The sequence below is a fragment of the Ostrea edulis genome, chromosome 1 (genome assembly GCF_947568905.1).
Source record: "Ostrea edulis chromosome 1, xbOstEdul1.1, whole genome shotgun sequence".
Classification (NCBI taxonomy): domain Eukaryota; kingdom Metazoa; phylum Mollusca; class Bivalvia; order Ostreida; family Ostreidae; genus Ostrea; species Ostrea edulis.
The window spans coordinates 110,530,515-110,552,518 of NC_079164.1; the positions used below are offsets into that span (position 1 = coordinate 110,530,515).

General features: G+C 35.5%; 2 protein-coding genes across 6 annotated transcripts in view; one reads left to right on the forward strand and one right to left on the reverse strand.

Moving 5' to 3' along the window:
- The window catches only part of LOC125678922 (uncharacterized), a 122,857-nt gene extending 101,243 nt beyond the window's left edge, over positions 1–21,614 (reverse strand). For 3 of the 5 annotated variants that reach the window (XR_008799791.1, XR_008799790.1, XM_056153289.1), the window contains exons 1-2: positions 21,476–21,614; positions 17,471–17,525 (exon numbers count right to left, since the gene is read on the reverse strand). Coding sequence is in view for 3 of the 5 variants with exons in the window: in XM_056153289.1 (XP_056009264.1) it covers positions 17,471–17,516 (46 nt within the window). In the remaining 2 variants the exon portion in view is untranslated. The remainder of the gene's footprint in view (positions 1–17,470; positions 17,526–21,475) is intronic. The other 2 variants (XM_056153290.1, XM_056153291.1) reach the window with 2 other exon arrangements.
- Positions 1–22,004, forward strand: part of LOC130048670 (peroxidasin-like) — a 416,263-nt gene that overhangs the window by 221,959 nt on the left and 172,300 nt on the right. The window lies entirely within an intron of this gene.

Here is a 22,004-nt window from a genome sequence, read left to right on the forward strand (position 1 = left end):
CTAAAGTCCATAACATTGGTAAGTTATACTATTTAGACTGTTTAAACAATATAAAAGTCAACTAAAGCAATAATATAAATAATTTGGTTTTTTTTTTAAATTCTCACTTATTAAATACAAATAAGTTCGGTGGATCACTTTTATAAAATTGTGATTAAAGTGCTTGAATATCATTTGATATAACTATATGCTAAGTTTCAAATGATACAATATATGTATATATAACATGTATAAAATGTATATATGTATTTGACGTGATGTACATTTTCATGTCATTTTGATATGCGGCTTTCTGTTTGTTACAGGACATTTCAATTTATGCTACTTATTATGCAATTAACTGTGCAAGTTAATGGACTTACATGGATGAAATATAAATACGAACTTTTAACAAGGATTAACGTTGTTGTTGTATTTCTATCAATGCATCGTGAGCTACATTTGGAGCCCCCGGTTTGGTTTGAATAGCCCCGCTTCGTGTGAACACCCACAGTGAGGTATTTCCACAGGACAAAACTTGGTCTCCACAGAATTCAATTTATTCTTAGCCTATTGAAGAGTGAAATCTACTCATCAGAGTTGGACCGGTTCGCTGGATTTCATTCCGCAAGAAAGGCGCGCACCTGTAGAGGCGGATCCATGTAACGTCAAAGCGGATTAAAAATCGCCAAAGACTTGTGAATTCGGAGGGCGGATCCAATACTTTGATCAACCAATGGAATTCCAGGATTCGGATTTGCGCACAAAACATCTGACTAACTTAGTGACAGAGAGATTCCGAATTAGTTTACGTACTACTTGTCTTTGCGTGTCACACCGGAAATATTGCAGTTTCGATGTAAACATTGTTTGACACTGACACAACTGGTGTTTTCTTGGATCATTTGGACTTTCATTTTATTTTAAAAAAAACAGAAAAACAAACAACAACAATTCTTTGGATTATCTTACTGTGTTTATTTGTGCTATTGTTCATGGCCCTGTGATTTTTGTGTGTGTTTTTGTTTTTGTTGGTTTTGTTTTTAAATTGTGTTTGTGATCCATTCGACAATAGACACATTCAAGGCTAAAGTCAGCAGATCGGTAAACAAGTAAATCTAAATAAAATTTCAAAATATCTTTCTATAAATAAATGGTAAAGTTAGGGCATAGAATGGCACTACTAACATTGCATGCAAGTTTTGTTGATAATTAAGTTAATAGCTACCAAGAAAACAAGTTGAGCGCAATTATTTGACATTGTTTCTTGGTGATTATACAATCAGAGATTGGTGGTATTAAGATTATATAATTGGGAGTTTATCATTAGATCTGAGTATGTCAGTTTGTTATAAAAACATATTTCAGTTTGCATTCAGTGTCAGATTGGTATAAGCGAGTAGACATTGACAGTGACTTGGCTAAGGTATTCTGGTTGATATAGTTTGTCGTCTACTGGAAGTGCGTATTTTCAACCGGAAGTATCCAGTTGATAAAACCAAATTACTAGTTTTACAAAACAACTACCATACTTTTTTATTGTCAAACTTCAATATTATCATTGGTGTGTAGTTTGTATGAGATATTTTGAATAGCTAGACATTATCATACTTGGTGTATGTACCGTGTGTTTACACTTGCGCGTTTCGGTTGATGATCGTTAATTCAGTGCACTAAATCGTGTTCATTTCATATTACGGTTTATTTACGCTGTCGTTTTCGCAAACTCAGTTGGTTTAAACTATGACATCTGAGGATGAATGGAAGCTTTTGAGTGCTTTTAAGGAATTTGGTCTAAAGCCAAAAACAGATACATCCGAGGATCTTAAAAATGGGTGGAAGATTTTTCAACAAAAGCAAAATCAGAGGAAAACGTTGAATCTAAACCGATAACTATAATGCAATCAGGTCATCCTAGTCAGCCTCGACTATCCATTTTCTATGGGGAAAGTACCACTAAAGGTGAAACAGATTATGACCAGTGGTGCTATGATGTAAAAAGTTTATTGCATGATGAGATCTATAAAGAGGAAGTTATTATGCAAACAATTAGAAGGTCAGTCAGGGGTGAAGCTCGCAGAATCTTGATGAAATTGGGACCTGGTGTTAGAATTAAGGCTGTTCTAGAGAAATCTGAGAATGTATATGGTACAGTTGATACAAAAGAGGAATTACTTGCAAAATTTTGCAGCGCTAAGCAAGAACAGACTGAAGATGTTACTTGATGGTCATGTTGACTGGAAGACATTTTAAGGAAACTTGTTGAACAAGGGTTGATAAGGAGTTACGGATCAGATGAGATGTTGAAGTCCAAATTTTGATCTGGTCTTCGACAAGAGTTGAAAGATATATCTGGTTTCAAATATGAAATGATTGCAGATTTCGACAAATTGAGAGTAGAACTGAGAAAAATTGAAAGAGAACATAAAGTCCCAGTAGCAGAATAATAATCTAGGAAAGCATTAAATGCTCAGCAGAATGTGACTGACAGTGCAAGTACTAGCAAAGAGTCAGAAATATTCGAGCCCAAGTATTTAGTACAGGATATGTCAATGACAATGAAAGCTATGGGTAAGGATATTTAAGATCTTAAACAACAAACATATCACCACCACCCAAATAGAAACAAGTATTCAGGAAGAGGTCGAGCTAGGAATAAGCAGAATTACAATTTAGATTTCTCAAGGGATTCTAATCAGGACAGAGGGCATGATTCTGAGCAGAATTTAGGACCTCAATGTTATAAATGTAAGCAATATGGGCATTTTCAATGGCAGTGCACAGTCAGATTAGATCATTCAAAGAATTTAAACTACGGATCACCTTGTACGAGGGGCGGGTACTAGGTGCAAAGAGAGCATGCCCTTTTGAGGAGACTGTAGGTATTAGCAATGAAGCAGTGGTCAAAGTAGATGGAATATAAGTGAATTATTTGGTTGATACTGGTAGTGCTCTTAGCACAATCAGTGAGAAGTTTTATAGAGAAAATCTCAGTCATAGAGAATTACAGTCTGTCAATGATATTTTGCAAATAGAAAGTGCAAATGGCGATACTCTCCCTTATTTAGGATTTATAGAGGTTGAGTTGGAATCAGAGGGTATCTCCATATCTGATTCTCATACATGTATTTTTCTGGTTGTACCAACAACGGCATACAGTGAAAAGACGCCATTGTTGATTGGCACTAACATTTTACGTCATTTAATGGATGGTTGTAGAAATAGATTTGGAGACAGGTTTCTACAGAATGCTGCTTTGTTTACATCATGGTACTTGGCATTTAGGTATATGATGATGCAGGAAAGGGAACTAAGAAGAACAAACAATAGATTAGCCTTGGTTCCTTCAGCTGAGAAAATTAAAATAATTATCAAGCCAAGTAGTAGCATATGCATTAGACGATACATCGATGCCAATAGCAGGACTCAGCACCCTGATACGTATGCTATTTTGGAACATACAAAAAGTCAATTTTGCCAAAGGATTTGGATATAGTCCCAACAGTCATGACTTTTTCAGTCAAGACAAGACAAGTTGATGCCATATATCCAATAGAACTACACGAATGGTATCAGTTCAGCCAAAGCCGTTGTTTTGTGAAGTACAGCTAGTGGATTTGAGTCAGCTCCTGCCTGATGAAGTACACCAAGATAACCAATCAGAACATATTGGGAATCTTACTTTGGGTAATATTGATTTATCTGATAAGCAGATAGAGGATATATGGAGATTACTCAGGCACTATCAGAATATATTTTCTAAGGGGGATACTGACATCGGTCATTATACAGATATTAAACACAGGATCAACTTACCGGATGAAACGCCTTTTAAACAAAGGTACAGACGTACACCACCATCTATGATGGATGAAGTTTGAAAACATATTGAGCATTTAATATCTGCAGGAATGATTAGAAAGTCAAGTTCACCCTTTGCATCGAATGTTGTTCGTGTACGGAAAAAAAGATGGCAGTATTAGGATGTGCGTAGATTTTAGGATGCTCAACAAGAGAACCATCAGAGATTCATATGCCCTTCCCAGGATAGAAGACATTCTCGACACATTATCAGGATCAAAGTATTTTTCAGTTCTGGACATGAAATCCGGATATCATCAAATCGAAATCGAAGAAAGTCATAAACACAGAACAGCATTTACAGTCGGGCCTATTGGATTTTTTAAATTCAATTTACCATTTGGTCTTTCAAACAGTCCAGCAACTTATCAACGTTTAATGGAATAATGCTTAGGAGATTTGAATATGAAAATATGTGTCATATATTTGGACGATTTAATAATTTTTTCGGATTCATATGAGCAACATTAAGAAAGATTAGAAATCATATTTAGGAGATTAAAGGAGTGTAATCTCAAGTTGAATCCAAAGAAATGCAATTCATTCCACAAAGAGGTAAGGTATGTCGGATTCATCGTATCAGAACAAGGCATATCTACAGATCCAGAAAAGGTGAAGACGTTTTAGAATGGCCAACTCCTACTCATTCCGATTAAGTAAGACAATTTGTTGGATTTGCTGGAATTTATAGACGTCTCATCAAGGATTTCAGCAAAAATGTAAGACCTTTACAGGAAATTATGCCTCCACAGTATCAGAGAAAGAAAAGGGTTAGATCAGAAGTGAAAGGATGGACTTGGGGTCATCAGCATGAAGCAGCATTTAAGGAGCTGAAACATCATATGACAAATGCAGCTATTTTGGCTTATGCAGACTATGACAAGCCATTCGAGCTTCATATAGATGCAAGTGCAGAGGGGTTAGGAGCAGTTTTGGGCCAGGAACAGGATGGGCAACTTGGAGTTATTAGTTATGCTAGCAGAACATTAGGAAAATCTGAGGAAAATTATCCTGCTATGAAGTTGGAATTTCTATGTTTGAAGTGGGCAGTTACAGAGAAATTTTATGATTATCTCTATGGGCATAAATTCACCGTCAAGACAGATAACACTCCTTTAACATACATTTTGTCATCAGCAAAGTTAGATGCCACAGGTCAAAAATGGGTATCTGATTTCGATATTATTTATAAACCAGGAAAACTGAACACAGACGCTGATGCGTTATCTCGGTATCCTAATTCCAACAAGATAGTACTCTACAGTCACGGGATGGTACCCCCCGGAATTCCAGAGATCACATTATTCTAAACTGCGGATACCCCCGCCACCAACATATATGTATGCTAACTGAATGACCTTTTCTTATGAAGACTTAAACATACACCAAAAATGAAAAGTCTATATCAAAAGAAAAAAGTGGTGGTGCAGACAGGAATGAATGGTAGATACCTACATTTTTGACCTTGAGAGCAAGGGCAGAGGTCATATAGAGGTCACTGATATAATTTGTGACCTGAATATGTTAACTAATGTATATCTGAGCTTGAGGTCAAAATAATGAGAGATAATTAAAATTTTGGTGTTACACATAAAATTACCTCTTTCTTACAAAGTTGTATCTGTCTCATTAAAATCTTGGTTTTACATATGAAATTACCTCTTTCTTATAAAGTGATAGGTAGAAGAACTGTGAAGAAACATTTGTTATGAAGAAAACCAAACAAATCCATGTGAAAATAGAAAGCAATTTTAAGCTTGAGGTCAAAGGTTAAGGTCATATAAAGGTCATAAATTTACTTGACAGATTGTCCCATAGTGATAATGTCAAGGTCATAAAAGATGTCATGAATATACACAACAAATCTTCTCATGGCAACACACCACTGTACAAATATGGTATGCCTTTGTAGAAGAAAATGGAAGATATAGTCCGAACACAAATCCATGTTATAAACCTATAGTTTTGACCTTGAGATTAAAGGTCAAAGTCATAAAGAGGTCATGAATGTACATGACACATAGTCTCATGGTGATACACTCATGTCTTATGGTATGACTATGTCAAAACCCTATAATCAATTTTGACCTTGAGGTCAAAGTTCAAGGTCATGTAGAGGTCATGAAGGTACCCGACACATCGTCTCATGGTGATACACTCATGTGTCAAATATGGTATGCCTATGCCAAAGAACAAAGAAGTTATGGCCCGGACACGAATCCATTGTAAAAAAAACTTTAATTTTGACCTTGCGGTCAAGGGTCTAGGTTATATAGAGGTGACGAAGGTACTCGACACATTGTCTCATGGTGATCAACATGTGTGCCAAATATGGTATGCCTAAGTCAAAGAACGAAGAAGTTATGGCCCGGATACGAATCTGCACAGACAGACAGACGGACGGACAGCCAGACAGACGGACAGACAGACAGGCAGGCAGACAGAGTGATTCCTATATATAATAAGAACATCAGTTTGGAGACAGTCAAAACAGTATACAACTCTGTGGAAGTACAACAACACATCATTAATATGGTAGAAACAGTGGAACCTTTTGATATAATTGAAGCAACAGAGTTTCCAAGACAACCTTTCGCTCAGCTAGAGTTGAAAGAACTTCGGAGAATTCAACGAGATGATCCACTTATTAGATTTTGGATAAATGCAGTAAAGGCAAAAGCTCTTCCAATGAACCACAAAATTCCAAAAGGCAAAGATCATATCTACATCTATAGGAACTTCAACAATTTGAAATTAAAAAAGGGGTATTATACAGAGAAATTAAGAGTCAAGACAACGTCATCAGTCAACTTGTATTCCAAATCAACGTATGCCTATTGCTTTAACAGGACTACACAATAATATGTGTCACCCAGAGAAGGATAGAACATTTTCTTTATTAAGGGACAGATGTTTTTGGACAGACATGAACTCGGATGTAGAAAACTGGATTAAGAACTGCGAAAGATGTTTGAGAAGAAAATCCTGATGTCAGAAGGCACCAATGATGAATATCACATCGTCTTATCCACTAGAATTATTTTTTTTAGACTATCTAACATTAAAGCCTTGCAAAGGAGGAATCGCCAACATTTTAGTTCTTACAGACCATTACACAAGATATGCTCAGGCAATTCCGACAAAAAATCAGACTGCAAAAACAGCAGAAGCACTTTACAATAATTCCATTGTACATTATGGTATCCCAGCTACATTACACAGTGACCAAGGCGCACAATTTGAGAGCAATTTAATTAACAAAGATGGAAAAATCAAGAACAACACCATACCATCCGATGTGTAATGGCATGACAGAAAAATTTAATAGGACTCTCATCAATATGTTAGAAACTTTAGAAAATAAAAGCAAGACTGGAAAAAAATATATATCTCTTCATTGGTTCATGCCTACAATTGTAAAAAAACATGAAAGTACTGGTTATTCTCCATTTGAGCTCATGTTTGGAGGAAAACCTAGATTACTGATAGATTTAGCAATTGGATTACCTGAGGAGCACAACAAAAAGGAATCATACGGCGAATTTATTACCGGATTAAGGGACAGAATAAAAGAAACCTTTGAATTAGTAAAGAATACAGCAGAATCTTCCAGGCATAAACAGAAAATGAATTTTGACAAGAAAGCTAAAGCAAATAAATTGAATATAGGGAATCAAGTCTTATTGAAAATATTGGCATATGATGGCAAACACAAAATTGCAGACAAAGAAGAAACAATTTACACTATCAAATCTCAACCGAATACAGATATTCCTGTGTTTGTAATTACAGATGAGGATGGGCATGAGAAAACAATTCATAGGAATCTTATTATTCCTATTGGACCGACATTGAGGCCTAAACCAGCAGAGAGAAAAGGTGTTAGAGAAAGAAATCCGCGGATTGAGGAGAAACAGGACGAACAGAGTAAGATATCAGATAGTGAAGATGAAGAACAATTTGTCACAATACAAATTGAAGGAGTAGGACACACTGATAAACAGAAGGATACGAATATGGCACCACAACCATTGGAAATCCATGAAGCGCATGATCATGCAGAAGTACAAGCTGAGGAGGAGCTAGTAGAAGATGATGACTCAGTAGAGGAGATTAGACGTTCGTCAAGAAGAAACCAAAGTGGCATGACACTTATGTTATGTCTCAAACACAGGAGGTTGAGAACAGACAAGAGAGCGCAAGTTAACAAATTTGTTTTGCTCCAATATTTTAAAATCTACATCTCCTTTATTGATTGAAAACATTGTACATAGTATCATTAAACGATGGGACATCATTTCATGGAGAGGGGGGGGGGGGGGGTGTAGCAGTGTGGACATTTTGTAAATAACTTTTACATTTTATGATTAAAAAGAATTGAATTTGCAATTGATAGGATTGTATAATAAAGTTCTACTAAAACTTACGCCAAAACAATGGGAAGCAGCTTTGGTTTTATTTTATTTTCAATTTGATGTAATTAGTATTTTCCCGCCAAACGTTTGGTGAGCGTTTGGCGCCTCTTATAGTCATGTGACTTTAGACCAGGGTTGGATTTTTTCATATTGTCCAGTGGTTTTGAAGTGTTCAGACGCTTGAGTTAAATAGTTATAGTTGGAGCCATTTCGTCATCATGGTATGTTTGGTTTTTCTCTGTTTTTATGGAAGCAATAGCATTGCAGTTGGCGCTCTTAATTACATTGCTAATATCTAACAAAGTGCATGTTTAACTTTTATTGCAGTTGCACCAAAGAAGCTTTGATATAAAGATTACAGCTTTTCATTTGATAAATATCAAGCCTAAGGTCCATAACTTTGGTAAGTTATACTATTTAGACTGTTTAAGCAATATAAAAGTCTACTAAAGCAATAATATAAATAATTTGTTTTTTTTTTAAATTCTCACTTATTAAATATAAATAAGTTCGGTGGATCACTTTTATAAAATTGTGATTAAAGCGCTTGCATATCATTTGATATAACTATATGCTAAGTTTCAAATGATACAATATATGTATATATAACATGTATAAAATGTATATATGTATTTGACGTGATGTACATTTTCATGTCATTTTGATCTGCGGCTTTCTTTTTTGTTACAGGACATTTCAATTTATGCAACTTATTATGCAATTAACTGTGCAAGTTAATGGACTTACATGGATGAAATATAAATACGAACTTTTAACAAGAATTTACGCTGTTGTTGTATTTCTATCAACGCATCGTGAGTTACATTTACACTAAAATTTGATTCAATGGCTCGTTAAAACACGTCTTAGGAAGTGTGATTTCACCATCGAAAGACTGATACAAGCTCTCAATTTTTTTTATATGATTTTTTGTTATTTATTCCGGAATGATAGAAAAATGTTTTCTTTGCAATAAAAGGGTTCTAGAATTCAAATTTCACTGTGATTTGGTGCATGATATGGATATCTAATTAAACATGCCTAAAAGATTCAAATATAAACGTTCTAAATTTTTAGAATAAAATATTTATGAAAATTGAAAGCGTTATTTGTTAATATACAATTATGGGCTGTTTATATCAGGGATACATCGGAAATTATCCCATTTAGGAGGGGTATCACCCGAGGGTGCCTATGTGTATGTGTATGTAACATCAAAAGTGCATGTTGGCATGTGGTACTGCACTTCACAGGGCCAGTCAAAAGGCTGAGAGAATGCTGTAGTAGAAACAATTTTTTCCACAATCAATGAGGGACACCCCATCTCTGTCAAAGTGTTCCTCTTTATAAATTTTGTGGAAGATGAAGTTTCAAAGAAGTTGTTTGAGTGGATAATCACATTTGATATCCTTGATTTCGTTTATCTTATACTCAGACACGTTAAAACAGAAAAGGGACCTTTTTTAATTTTCATAAAATCGATTTTCCGTTATTTTTACGTGCAAAGTTATTTTCACATAGAAACTAAGGTATATTGGATGGCACCCCCCCCCCCCCCCCCCCACCACATGTTCATTGTAGTAAATCATGAATCGAAGGACTAAGCCCCCTCCCCTCCCTTAGGTTGTTAGTCTGGAATAGACAACATATTTTATGGGGTTCTTTTTTGGGGGTCTCCCTTTTTTGCTAGATTGACATTAATTTAGACGACTTTTCCTCTGTCCCCACCCCCATCCCCTTTTCAGAAAAGCCACATCATGCTCTTTGTCATTTTTTATGCAACAAAAATTAAGTTGATCTAAATTTCTGACAACTAATTTCTTACATATTGCTACATATTATAATGGAAAAATATATGCGTATTTTGATTTATTTCAGCCCTAGATATGATTGAAGAAAAAAATATTAACCTACCAAACTGACATGTAATTCCAGTCAAGTTATGCCTCGTAAAATTTGCAATGTAATAATATGTCTAAGGTATTTTAGATCTAATAAATATGACTTTACTATGATTAATTTATCAAATATTTAAAATACGTTAACATTTATTCCGGAAATATATTGTTCATCGGTGACGTTTCACCCAAGTACGTACAATTTCACGAGAATACCGTTTGTGTTCTGCCCGTGTAGCACATTGATTTTCTTTCGGTTCTTGGTAGTAGTCGTGAATTTCCCTTGTCTTTCCATATATCGGGATATCGAAATTCGACAAACATGTAAACTTGACATTTGTTGACATGTAACGTGTAATATGCGATGTTGAAATGTACAGCTATGTAAATACTAAGTCTACAAACGGAAATACTGTAGGGATGACCGCGTATAATTTAAGAAACAATGATGCATTTTATAAAGAGAAATGTAAAATAAAAAATCAAACGATTGCACAAATGAAGAGTACAACACTGAGGTATACATTTCTGAGAAACATAACGTACACCCCTGAATTACAAACATACATAGTTAAAACAGAAATTAACATGGTTGCATGTTTCAATTAGTAAGTTTATATCCTTGGATTTTTTAACACCATTACCCTCCATAAATCTGAGGTCACTAACAAATCTGCGACACACAAGGTGTGTCCAGGGGTCCGTGTTTGCCCAACTATCTATTTTGTATTGCTTGTAGGAGTTATGAGATTTATCACTGTTCGTTATCTTCACTTTGCACAAGACCTAACAACCCTACGTTCAGCAGAATGACCTTACAGCGAAAGGCAATACGATTCATTGTCGGACACATATCTCATATAAAATGATGAGGAACGTAAATAATTGATATAAAGCAAATTAAAAAAAAAAAAACGATGGGTATATTGCAATTCATATAATAAAAATTGGCATGGGAAATATGAATTTGTTGAATTTTGCACATTTAGTTATCTCCCTTTGTGGAATTTCTAATGTACGAGATAATAAGTAGTGATATTGTGAACAGTAGGAAAAGGAAAACCAGGCAAACAAACGTGTTTATTGGCATTTTAAACCTCCATTACCATTACTATATATGTACATGGATGTATACTTGTGTGAAGTAGTATATAGATAGACAATGGGTGTAGTAAAGAACGATTCCTGATAAATAAACTTAACTTGATATGAATTGAAAGCCAAAATCGTGCCTACATGTACCCGATTTACGCTGTTATACGGTCCATTCTACGGTTTCCCATTTAGCTATGAAAGGTGTATTAAGGTCAGTCGGAAAACACAAGTTTACGTAAATACTGCTTGTAGTTTGTTACATTGAAAGATAACAATCATGAAGCATTACCTCATAAGTACACACACACATCTCTCTCTCTCTGTCTCTGTCTCTCTTTCTCTCTCTCTCTCTCTCTCTCTCTCTCTCTCTCTCTCTCTCTCTCTCTCTCCTCTCTCTCTTTCTCTCTCTCTCTCTTTTTCCGGAGGGCTGGACGAAATAAAATCACATAGACAGCAATGACACCACAACCGTCACCACCACCACCACAAATAACAAATACAATAACATTTTTTTCAATAGTAACAAAACCAATAACAACCAAAACAACAATAACACATAATTTGATCATACATGTAATAAATCTATTGACAAAATATACAACAAAACAAGTAGAAAACGAAGTAGAAGATTAAAATGCTTGCAAGGTCCAAAAAACCTTTTGTGGTCATAGCTGGACCACAGCAGAAGAAGAAGAAAAAGATGATGATGATGAAATAGAAGAAAGAGAAGGAGAGGAGAAGGAGTTAACAAACGGGCCAGTTCGTATGTAAATGATGTTTCTAAAATAAATAGTTGCAGCAAAGGAGACGACAATTATGAGTTGTGAGGTTATGCCCAAATCTTCGCCGGCGACAATTTGGTACGGGCGATTATTATGGACGTTACATAATAATTTACATCAAAAACACAAATCGTCGCCCATCCCAAATTGTCGCCGGTGACGATTTGGGACGGGCGCCGATTTGAGGTGTAACAATGGAAAAGCTTAAATGCCGCAGGAGAAAAGTTATACATAAATTGTGCTGGTGATATTAATGATATCTCCGAATTTCGAAAACTTTAGATAAGGGTGAAAATGAAGATCATCAAAAAAGCTAAACATGGGATTCGGCATTCAAGTGGTTTCTCCAACGAAAAGATGATGCTAACAAACAATAATCAATGTCAGTCAGTTATATTAGAAGAGTGCATCGATCTTCAATAATTTCTTCTACACTGATTCAACAGTTCCGAATTTCTAATCGGTTGAGATATATATGTATAAACACCTTATGCAGGTGATAATAACTATGGAAAGTTGACAATGCAGAAGCTGAAATAATTCCATTTGTCATAAACTTGAGTTGTTATTTTCCCTTTCATCTTTATTTTCAATAACGTTACCATAACTATACTGGATTCGTAAACTACAAAACAAAACTTACAAAGATACATTGCTGGATCCAGTAAGTGCTCTACCTAGCGCCTACCTTTGCTCCTCACGAAAATATTAACAGCTGTGAGGGAGAAACTCTACTTACTCTGCGACTACATATGCCAGAAGTGGTGTAAATCAAAAGTGGATTCTAAAACATTCTAAAGAACTTTTAGTCAACTTGATATCGTAAAACTTTTCTCCAATTAATAACATCAAAACGGATGATTTTTCAACCCTTTACCTGACCATTCCTCACGATAGCTTGAAGACTGGACTTGCTACCTCAACAAAAATGGAAAAGGGGAATATTCATATATAGTGATCAATCATTCAAAAAATTATTGTGTTAAACATCCCTCTGATTCCATGCAAAAGTACTCTGAAGTTGAAATAAAAGATATAATAGAGTTCCTCGTTGACAATATCTCCCTGGTATTTGGTGATCAAGTGTTTCAGCAGTCTGTTAGAATTCTAATGGGCAAGAATTGTGCTCCTCTTCTAGCTGACCTGTTTTTATATTCATATCAAGCAGAATTTACTTAAAAAATTCAACGTGAGAAGAAAAAGACAATTCCTGTAGCCTTCTATTCGACATTTAGATGTATGGACGATGTCTTATCATTTACAGAAATACCCTCCATGCATCTGTAGATTAGATATATCTCTGTGAACTAGAAATAAAAGACACTACCCAGTTGTCAACTTCTGCTTCATACTTATATATTCTATTGAAAGTAGATATTAACGGCAAACTAACAACTCGACTTTATGACAAACAGGATGATTTCAGCTTCTCCATCGTCACCTTCCCATATTTATGCAGCAATATTCCATTATCACCTGCAAATGGTGTTGATATGTTTCAACTGATTCGATACGCAAGAGCCAGTTTTTAAATCGAGGCAAGCCACTGACAAACAAGTTGATGGTACAGGGGTTTCCACACTCTCGTTTAAAAACAGCATTTCGCAAATTACATGGCCGTTATAACGATTTGGTTTGCCAATACGACCTATCAGTGGGACAAATGCTATTGGGCGTGTTTTATACCGATTGTTGAACCGTTCTTGGCACATTGATTTTGACAACGGATAACTCCGTTTACCTGATCAAGATATAGGGCTCACGATGGGTTTGACAGGTGGACAGGAGATGTTCACTCTTCCTCGGCACTTGATGCCACCTCTAGCGTGTCCAAAAGCCCGTGTTTGCCCAACTCTCTATTTCCTTTGTTTTTGGGAGTTCTGAGATTGATCACTGTTCGTTATCTTCACTTTTCACAAACCGCCGCGGTGGTCGAAAGGTTAGAGCAGTCGCCCCGCATGTGAAAGGTAGGGGTTCGAATACAGGCCAAGACAGAGAAAAGTCGTTGAAAGAGGTAGTGACGGTTCCATCGCCAATCGTTCGGCATCAGGTGTGAATGTCACGGGTCCTCGGATATGACCTTAAAAACGGATGTCTCGTGTCACAGTAGGTGTGGCATGCTAAAGAACCCTCACTCTTCAATGGCCGTTAATAGAGATACAATCAATCAATTAATCAATCAATCAATCAATCAACCACATTTCATACGGAGAACTCTGTGATGTTTATTCTTATTTTCGAGTCCACAAGGACACACCGAATCGACATAACATGAATAAAATATATAATTGTTAAAAATTCGTTGATATGTTTAAATATCAAGTTCAAAGCCATCGCTAGAGAGTTTTTTGTTCCCATTCAGAAACTTTTGAATAAACTTATGTTTCATTAGACTATAAAAACAGATCAGCTAACAAATGAGCACAGTCTGTGCCATTGGGAATTTCAAATGTTGGAAGACCTGATCACCAAATACCACGAAGATGTTGACAGTGATGAACTCGAACATGTTTTTATTCAACTTCAGAGTACTTGTTCGTGGAATCAGAGAGGTGTTTAACAATATGAGTTTGGAATGGCTTTTTACTAGATGTGAATATTTCCTTTTTTTTTTAGTAAACTCATGTGACCTATTACCATCGGTCTTCGCCCGTCGTCGTGCGTCGTTTGGGTTTTACATTTACAACTTCTTGCAATTGTAAATGGCATGGCCTCTGGATCAGGGGATCAGGGCCTAGGGCGGGGGTCCACATGGCCATATATTGAAAATGCATGATATCTTAGTTACTTGGTTGTAAATACGGCATAAAATTTAGAAATTCATTTCAAAATTAAGGATTATCTACCTCATGAAAGGTGAAGATAACGAACAGTGATCAATCTCATGCATATATCTAATCCTTGGACGAATTTGACTCCAGTTTTTGGCACTCTGGTTTTCCTTTTAGCTCTTACAAATTCAATGTTATTTCGAATTTCCAAAATTTCAGCTTGAGCATCACTGAAGAGACATTTGTCGAAATGCGCATCTGGTGTATCCAATTTGGGACCGTATCAGTTTTATATCTTACAAACTCTTCTTCTCTGTTCCCATACATGTATTTGAGAAAAATAAAAGCTTAGTTATAATGTTCATGAAGCTATTTATCTAAACTGACTCCTGGGTTAAATGTTCAGGCCGTTGAACAGGATCAATATAGCCATATAATAAAGATATATTACATCTTATAAAATGTTCTCTCTTATGTATTTGAGAAAAACTAAATGCATGATTATCATGTTCATGAAGCTTCCTACCGGAATGGTCAAATTCATGGATCCCCGGTCAAGGGTTCAAGGCCTAGGGCGGGACCACCTTAGACGGGGCCAATATGGCCATATAGTGGAATTGTAATAGTTCTTAGACAATATTCTGCTTTACTCCCATAAATATTTCATATTTCTAAATGCGTGATTATGTTGTTCATGAATTTTTCTACCAAAGTTGTGAAATTCATGTCTCCTGGGTTAGTGTCCATGCGCTAGGGCGATGCCAATATGACCAAATAGTGAAAATGTATTAAATATTGAATGATAGAAAATAGACAAATCCCACAATCACCCAGATTGTCAAATTTTTGGGGCGATATGTCCTTTCTTCGGGACAAACGAAAATATTGCCATTATATGGCCAATATTGACAGATAATAATAACAAAGCAACAACAACTACACATAAATACACATAGCACCAAAACGAAACAAACTTTTACATGCTGTTGGTTTTTAGGCTTTGCCAATATTACAATGTACTTGGTTGGGATGCTTAATGTTAGGCAGAGGTTTCCCTACTCCATATCGATATCTGCTCAGGCTGGTTGTTTCATGCTTTAAGATTTCCAAACGTTTTGCGTGTCCCGTTATCTAATTGAATCCCACTTGCGTCATCTTTCTAAACCATAGGTTACTTCAGATAAGCATTTGGTTTAATTAATTTTGATCGAGTATCATCTCCAAATCATTGATTCTATAAAGTCGCGTTTAAAGTCAACTTTTCACAAATTCTATGGTCGTTACAACGATATAGTTTGCCAATACAAACTATCATCGGGTCAAGTGCTGCCTGACGTGTTTCAAACTGATTGCTAAGTCGTTATTGGCACACTTATTTTGTTTACGGATAACTCCGTTTACCTGATAAAGATATAGGGCTCACGGCGACTGTGACCAGTCGACAAGGGGATGCTTACTCCTCTTAGACACCTGATACCACATTTGGAATATCCATGGGTCCGTGTTTGACCAACTCTCTATTCTGTATTGCTTATGGGATTTATGAGATTGATTACTGTTCGTTATCTTCATCTTTCATGCATCAAAACTAGCTTTTTACCATAAAACAGTCAGAGTTGATAATTTCATTAGTCATATTCGTTTTTAAAATCATACACAAAGTTATGTCACAACCTTCTCTCAGGCTGTCAATGTACGTAAAACTCGGGAACGATGAAATGAGAGAATGTGACAAATAAAACGGGTGACATGGGATTTAGATGAAAGACATCAAAAGAATTACATTAGTCTGACGAAATATTCGCATAAATTTATACCCAGTATCCCCCTGTTTGTGTACATGATTTGTTGCGGACTTTTACATATAGTAGTAACGCACAAGTGATCATCTCAAAAGCTTACAGAAGGTAGCAACTGACTTATGAGGGTAATCGGCGGGGAAATAATATTTTGGATAAATTATTGGTTCTGTATGAAATTAATTTCTTTATAGAAGTAGGGGGTATGTACTTGTACATAAGATCTATACAAGCTATCCACACTTCGGGTGCCTGGGATATGAACAATGTGTTGTGAATGAAAAATAGATAACAAACGCTGTAAAACAAAGTTTTAAGGATCAATTTGTCCAGACTTATCAAGGGATGCAATGTACAGAATTGTTTAAACAAGTTTTCGTCTGGAAACTTATCTTAAAAATCTAGTTAAGAAACCCAGTAGCCTCTTTTTGAAATTCCGTAGAACGAATCATCATATCCCAGTAGAGACTGGTTGATGGTTTAGTATACCATATGTAATGGTAATATGTAATGAAACAAAAATATTGATGGATATTATTTTGTAATAGAGTGTAGTGTTTCATCCGGTACAAGAAAAGAATATCTACACAGAAAATATTGTGTGAGACAAAATATCATGATTGTTTTTTGAAATTATGTCAACGAGCGATTTTAAAATATTAAAAAGGTTTGCATTATTTATTTTGAAGGTATACGAATTAATCTGTTATCTTTAGCACACAACTTCCTCTGACGTTACTTGTATTGATACATGAAATTCCTGTATTGTACCTCATGTAGATGTAAATGAATAAAATGAACGAATCAATCAAAATAGATGTTTAGAGTGCTTTACGGCGGCAATCCTGTAAACAATCAAATTCTACTTACCAATGTGAAAGAACAAGAAACCCGATATCACCAGTAATTTCGCCATCTCTACAATCTGAAACATAATGAAGAATTAGAGATCGGCATTGCCCTATCAAAGGCAGGATCAAAAGTTCAATGTCTAAAATGTAGATTCACAAAGTTTTCATTCATTACCCCCATATGATGAATATTGACCCAAGTACGACCAAAATACTGCAACCCAAACTGAAAAATTGTCGATTGTAATCATAATGATAATAATAATGATTGGTTTTATATAGCGCCTTTTCCAGCGTATGCTGCTCAAAGCGTTTTACAATAATCAATGTACATTATTACCCCGGCAGACCATATATCAATCTAGAACTTTCTCAGCCTCCTAGGAAGCATACAGTGCAAGCTGCCATTACAAGCGCTAGAGCACTAACATTCTAACAATATATTTCACTGTCTATAACCAGGTACACCTTTACTTGGGTGGAGTGAGGAAATTCATGTGAAGTGTCTGCTTCATACTTAAATATTTTACTGAAAGTCGATATGAACGGCAAACTAACAATTCAACTTTATGAGAAACGGGATGATTTTAACATTTCCATTGTCAACTTCCCATATTTATGTAATATTCCATTATCACCTGCATATGGTGTTTACATCTCTCAACTGAATCGATACGCAAGAGCTTGTTCTGCATAAGGTGAGTTTTTAAATTGAGGCAAGTCACAAACAAACACGTTCATGGTACAAGGGTTTCAACAATATCGCAAATTGTATGATTGTTATAACGATCTAGTTCGTCAATATAACCTATCATTGGGTCAAATGCTATTTGAAGTGTTTCATACACATTGTAACAGACCGTTCTTGGCAAACTCATTTTGACTACGGATAACTCAGTTTACCTGATCACGATCAAGGTCCCACGGCAGTTGTGACTGGTCGACAGGGGAAACTTACTCCTCTTAGGCACCAAATCCCCCTCTGGCGTGTCCAGGGGTCCGTGTATGCCCAGCTCTCTATTTTGTATTGCTTATAGGAGTTATGAGATTGATCACTGTTCGTTATTTTCACCTTTCATAAAAGAACTGCAATATAGGCTTGCCATTTGTATATTTTATACTAGTTGATGTACATGGACCACAGATAAAATTTGGAGATGCAATTTACAATTTAAAAAAAAATATATTAAAACAATACTTATTCAGAATGCGTAACAGTGTCAGGGGTTTTAAGAAATGCTCTTTAGGAAATGCACCCTGAACGTATGTCACAAGAAATGAAGGTAAAGCTACTCTCATCCCCCCAAGAGGCTGACCGCGTCGGACCTAGTTGATAAACTGCGTGTGCGTCTTAGATCTTGATATCATGACTGCAAGAGATTTGTTACTTTATTATATCACATGTGTATGTGTGATTGGTAATGTTTACACATCAATGTCATGTTGTGTTTAAATTTTAGTACATGAGAATACATAATGTATTTTTCCTTTTCGTTTGTTCTTAATTTTTTAACAAAATGTTACCCATGTCCTCTAAGACACGTCCTCTCAGGGTACACACATCCATGTATAATTGTAAGTTGTGTCAATTATAACAGGACTTAGACACATTATGTCAAATTATGGGTGTGGAGAACTGCACTTTATCCCACCTCTGATGTATCCAGGGTTCCGTGTTTGCCCAAATATCCATTTTGTATTTTATAGAAGTTATGAGATTGATTATTGTTTGTTATCTTCACCGTTCATGTGCATATCTGTTATCTACCACAAAATGTTCAAACTCATGACAACAAAGACCCCCCTTGAATGTACATAGCTACAATTTACACAAGAACACCAATCAAAGAAAAATCCTCTCTCATTAAAATCAACTGCAGGTAAATAAATATTATTCTGAGAAACAATTTTTCCTCTGTAATATCAGTTTCAAAATGATATCCCATTTTTAATTCACTTTCTGTTGATGACATTTTAACGTTGATGCTTACAATGTGCCAAAAATACACATCATGTCTTACTGACGTCAGAATCAATAATTTCGGTGTACATTAGTTCAATGATTTTTATGCGGTGTATAACAAGTCTCTAAAAGATTGCGTCGTAGTGTGTTACTTTTGCAGTTTTATTTCAGTGTGTGAGGGAGAAAAATCGGATGGACATTCTATTGAAATGTTTCCCTGTTAAACAAAATTGTCAATGAATGAAATCAACATACCTTCATAACATCAATAAATTCTCAGCATTTCACACATATATCCCATGTCTTATATTTCAAATACTCCACATTTTGTTGATATTTACACGGCACACTTTATCAAATTCTTTACATGTGTCAACTTCACTCGATGTATAGCTATGATGCCATCAGTTTACTTTCATATTGATCAGAAAGATATTACACGACAGCAGTATAACATTCCATGGTTCTTTGAATCTTAGTAGCTGTATGATTTATTTCATACATTAATAAAACTTCTATTTGAAAAAACTGGAGTTTAATATCTACTTAGTGTTATACTTATTTCAAGTTCGGGGGCCTCCGTGGCCGAGTGATTAGAGCATCGCGCTCAAAATCACATGACCTCTCACCTCTGTCGGCGCGGGTTCGAATCACGCTCGCGCCGGTAACTGAGAAAGTTTCCCAATTTACTTTCGGTAGGTCGATGGTATCTTCCCAGGTACATTGTATCTGGGTTCTCTCTTCCATCAATAAAAACTGGGCGCCACCAGATAACTGACAAATTGTTGAGTGTGACGGAAAACATCAATCAATATCTCAATTTCAACGTCACATTGTTTCCTGGATTTTATCCCAGTAAGAATTTTCATAACCTGCCTAAACGTACCGGTGTAATGATTTTCAGAATTCATTATATACATGCACATCAAAATGACAAATTAAAACCCTTTGTCACATTTTCATATTCACTTCGTTTAACGTAGTTTGGATATCTTTGGAGATTTTGCAATGAAAGGTAGTCAATCTGTCGATTCATGTGCCAAGCTTCTTTTTTGTGACTTTATGACAAACAATGTAACCATTAACATTTATAAATAGCAATACAATTAAGCAATGTTTCCCAATGACAATTATCTGAGGAATACGTCCTTATTCTTGAAATCAATATGTATCATGCAATACACATATTTTAGTTTTAATTTACCTGACTATGACCTCGGTAAACTCTGGGGAACCATTGCAATTAATCAACATTCGTCGTCTCCGTCAGACATTAACCATTCAATATTTTCAATGTCGTCTTGATAACTACCATTCCATTTTTTTTTTAAATTTAGTATAAAGCTTCTTTGGAACAAGAGTGGCGTAAATGTAATTGCAGGACTCCGGCTACCCCAGGGACTCATGAGACGGGCAAAAACTGCCAAACATTTCCCAAGTTTCATAAATATTATTTTCTACAACCACAAATTTGTAAGAAAAACTAAATTCATCATGATGTAATGTCGGACATCCTCTACCACAACAATTGTAATTTTAATAATTTCCAGTGTAGAGCCAAATTTGGAAAATGATGATTTGTGTAAATATTAAAATAACATATTCTTTAGAGCTATTGCTATCAGGGGTAGATGTTCTATGTGTACATTTTTCCTGGACTCTTTTTTGATAGACCAGACATAATTTAATGTAATCATTGCTTAATAAACGTACACTCTATTTCACATCGTTTCGGTCTTGAATTTAGACCTTAAGCTATCAAGACGCACTATTATATTGTATTGTATTCTCTCACGTAAAACAATAATTCATTCAATCCCATTATTGGTTGACTCATTGTAATTGTTTTCTCATTATCTTCACCCTTTCAATATCAAACAATTCAGCATATGAATGGTTTTCTAAGGACAAAGTGTTCGATGCTCTCTTTAGAATTCCTGACGAAAATCATAACTTGAGATGAATCCGTAAAGTTATTTCAAATCAGAAAACCGGGAAGAGTCTAAGAAGGATTGAATGCACAATGGAGTGCAAAATACGAGTGCTACATTCGTTATTTACCTTTTGCTATGGAACTGCTTATATCCCCTCAATATGGCGGATAGCGTGTTTGTCCAGTACGAAAACGCTGTATAATCGACACTAGAATACCTTGAAATTGTTGAGTTGTGAGTGTATTATCAGTTGTGGTGACGTGCTACAGTTCTGTCATGAATAGTAGAGTGCATCGATACTTGAGAGATAGTGAACTATTTTAAGATCAGCAACATGAAATTTAATGTCATAGTTTATGTGAAAATCACGTGGTTACCCTGAATAATTTTAAGAGGTTCTAACCTGAGGTTTGTAACATAGTCAGTTTTCTAAAGCATGTTACTTGAAATACACGTGTATGTGTTTGCGTAATGACAATATATTAGATGAAAAGGAAAGGGTAAAATTATAAAGGTTTAGATATCACAGAGTCATCCATTTCTACTTCAAACTTAGATATATCATTGAAAGTAGACATTAACGACAAGCGGATAACTCAACTGTATGACAAACGGGATGATTTCAGCCTCTCCATCGTCAACTTCTTATATTTATG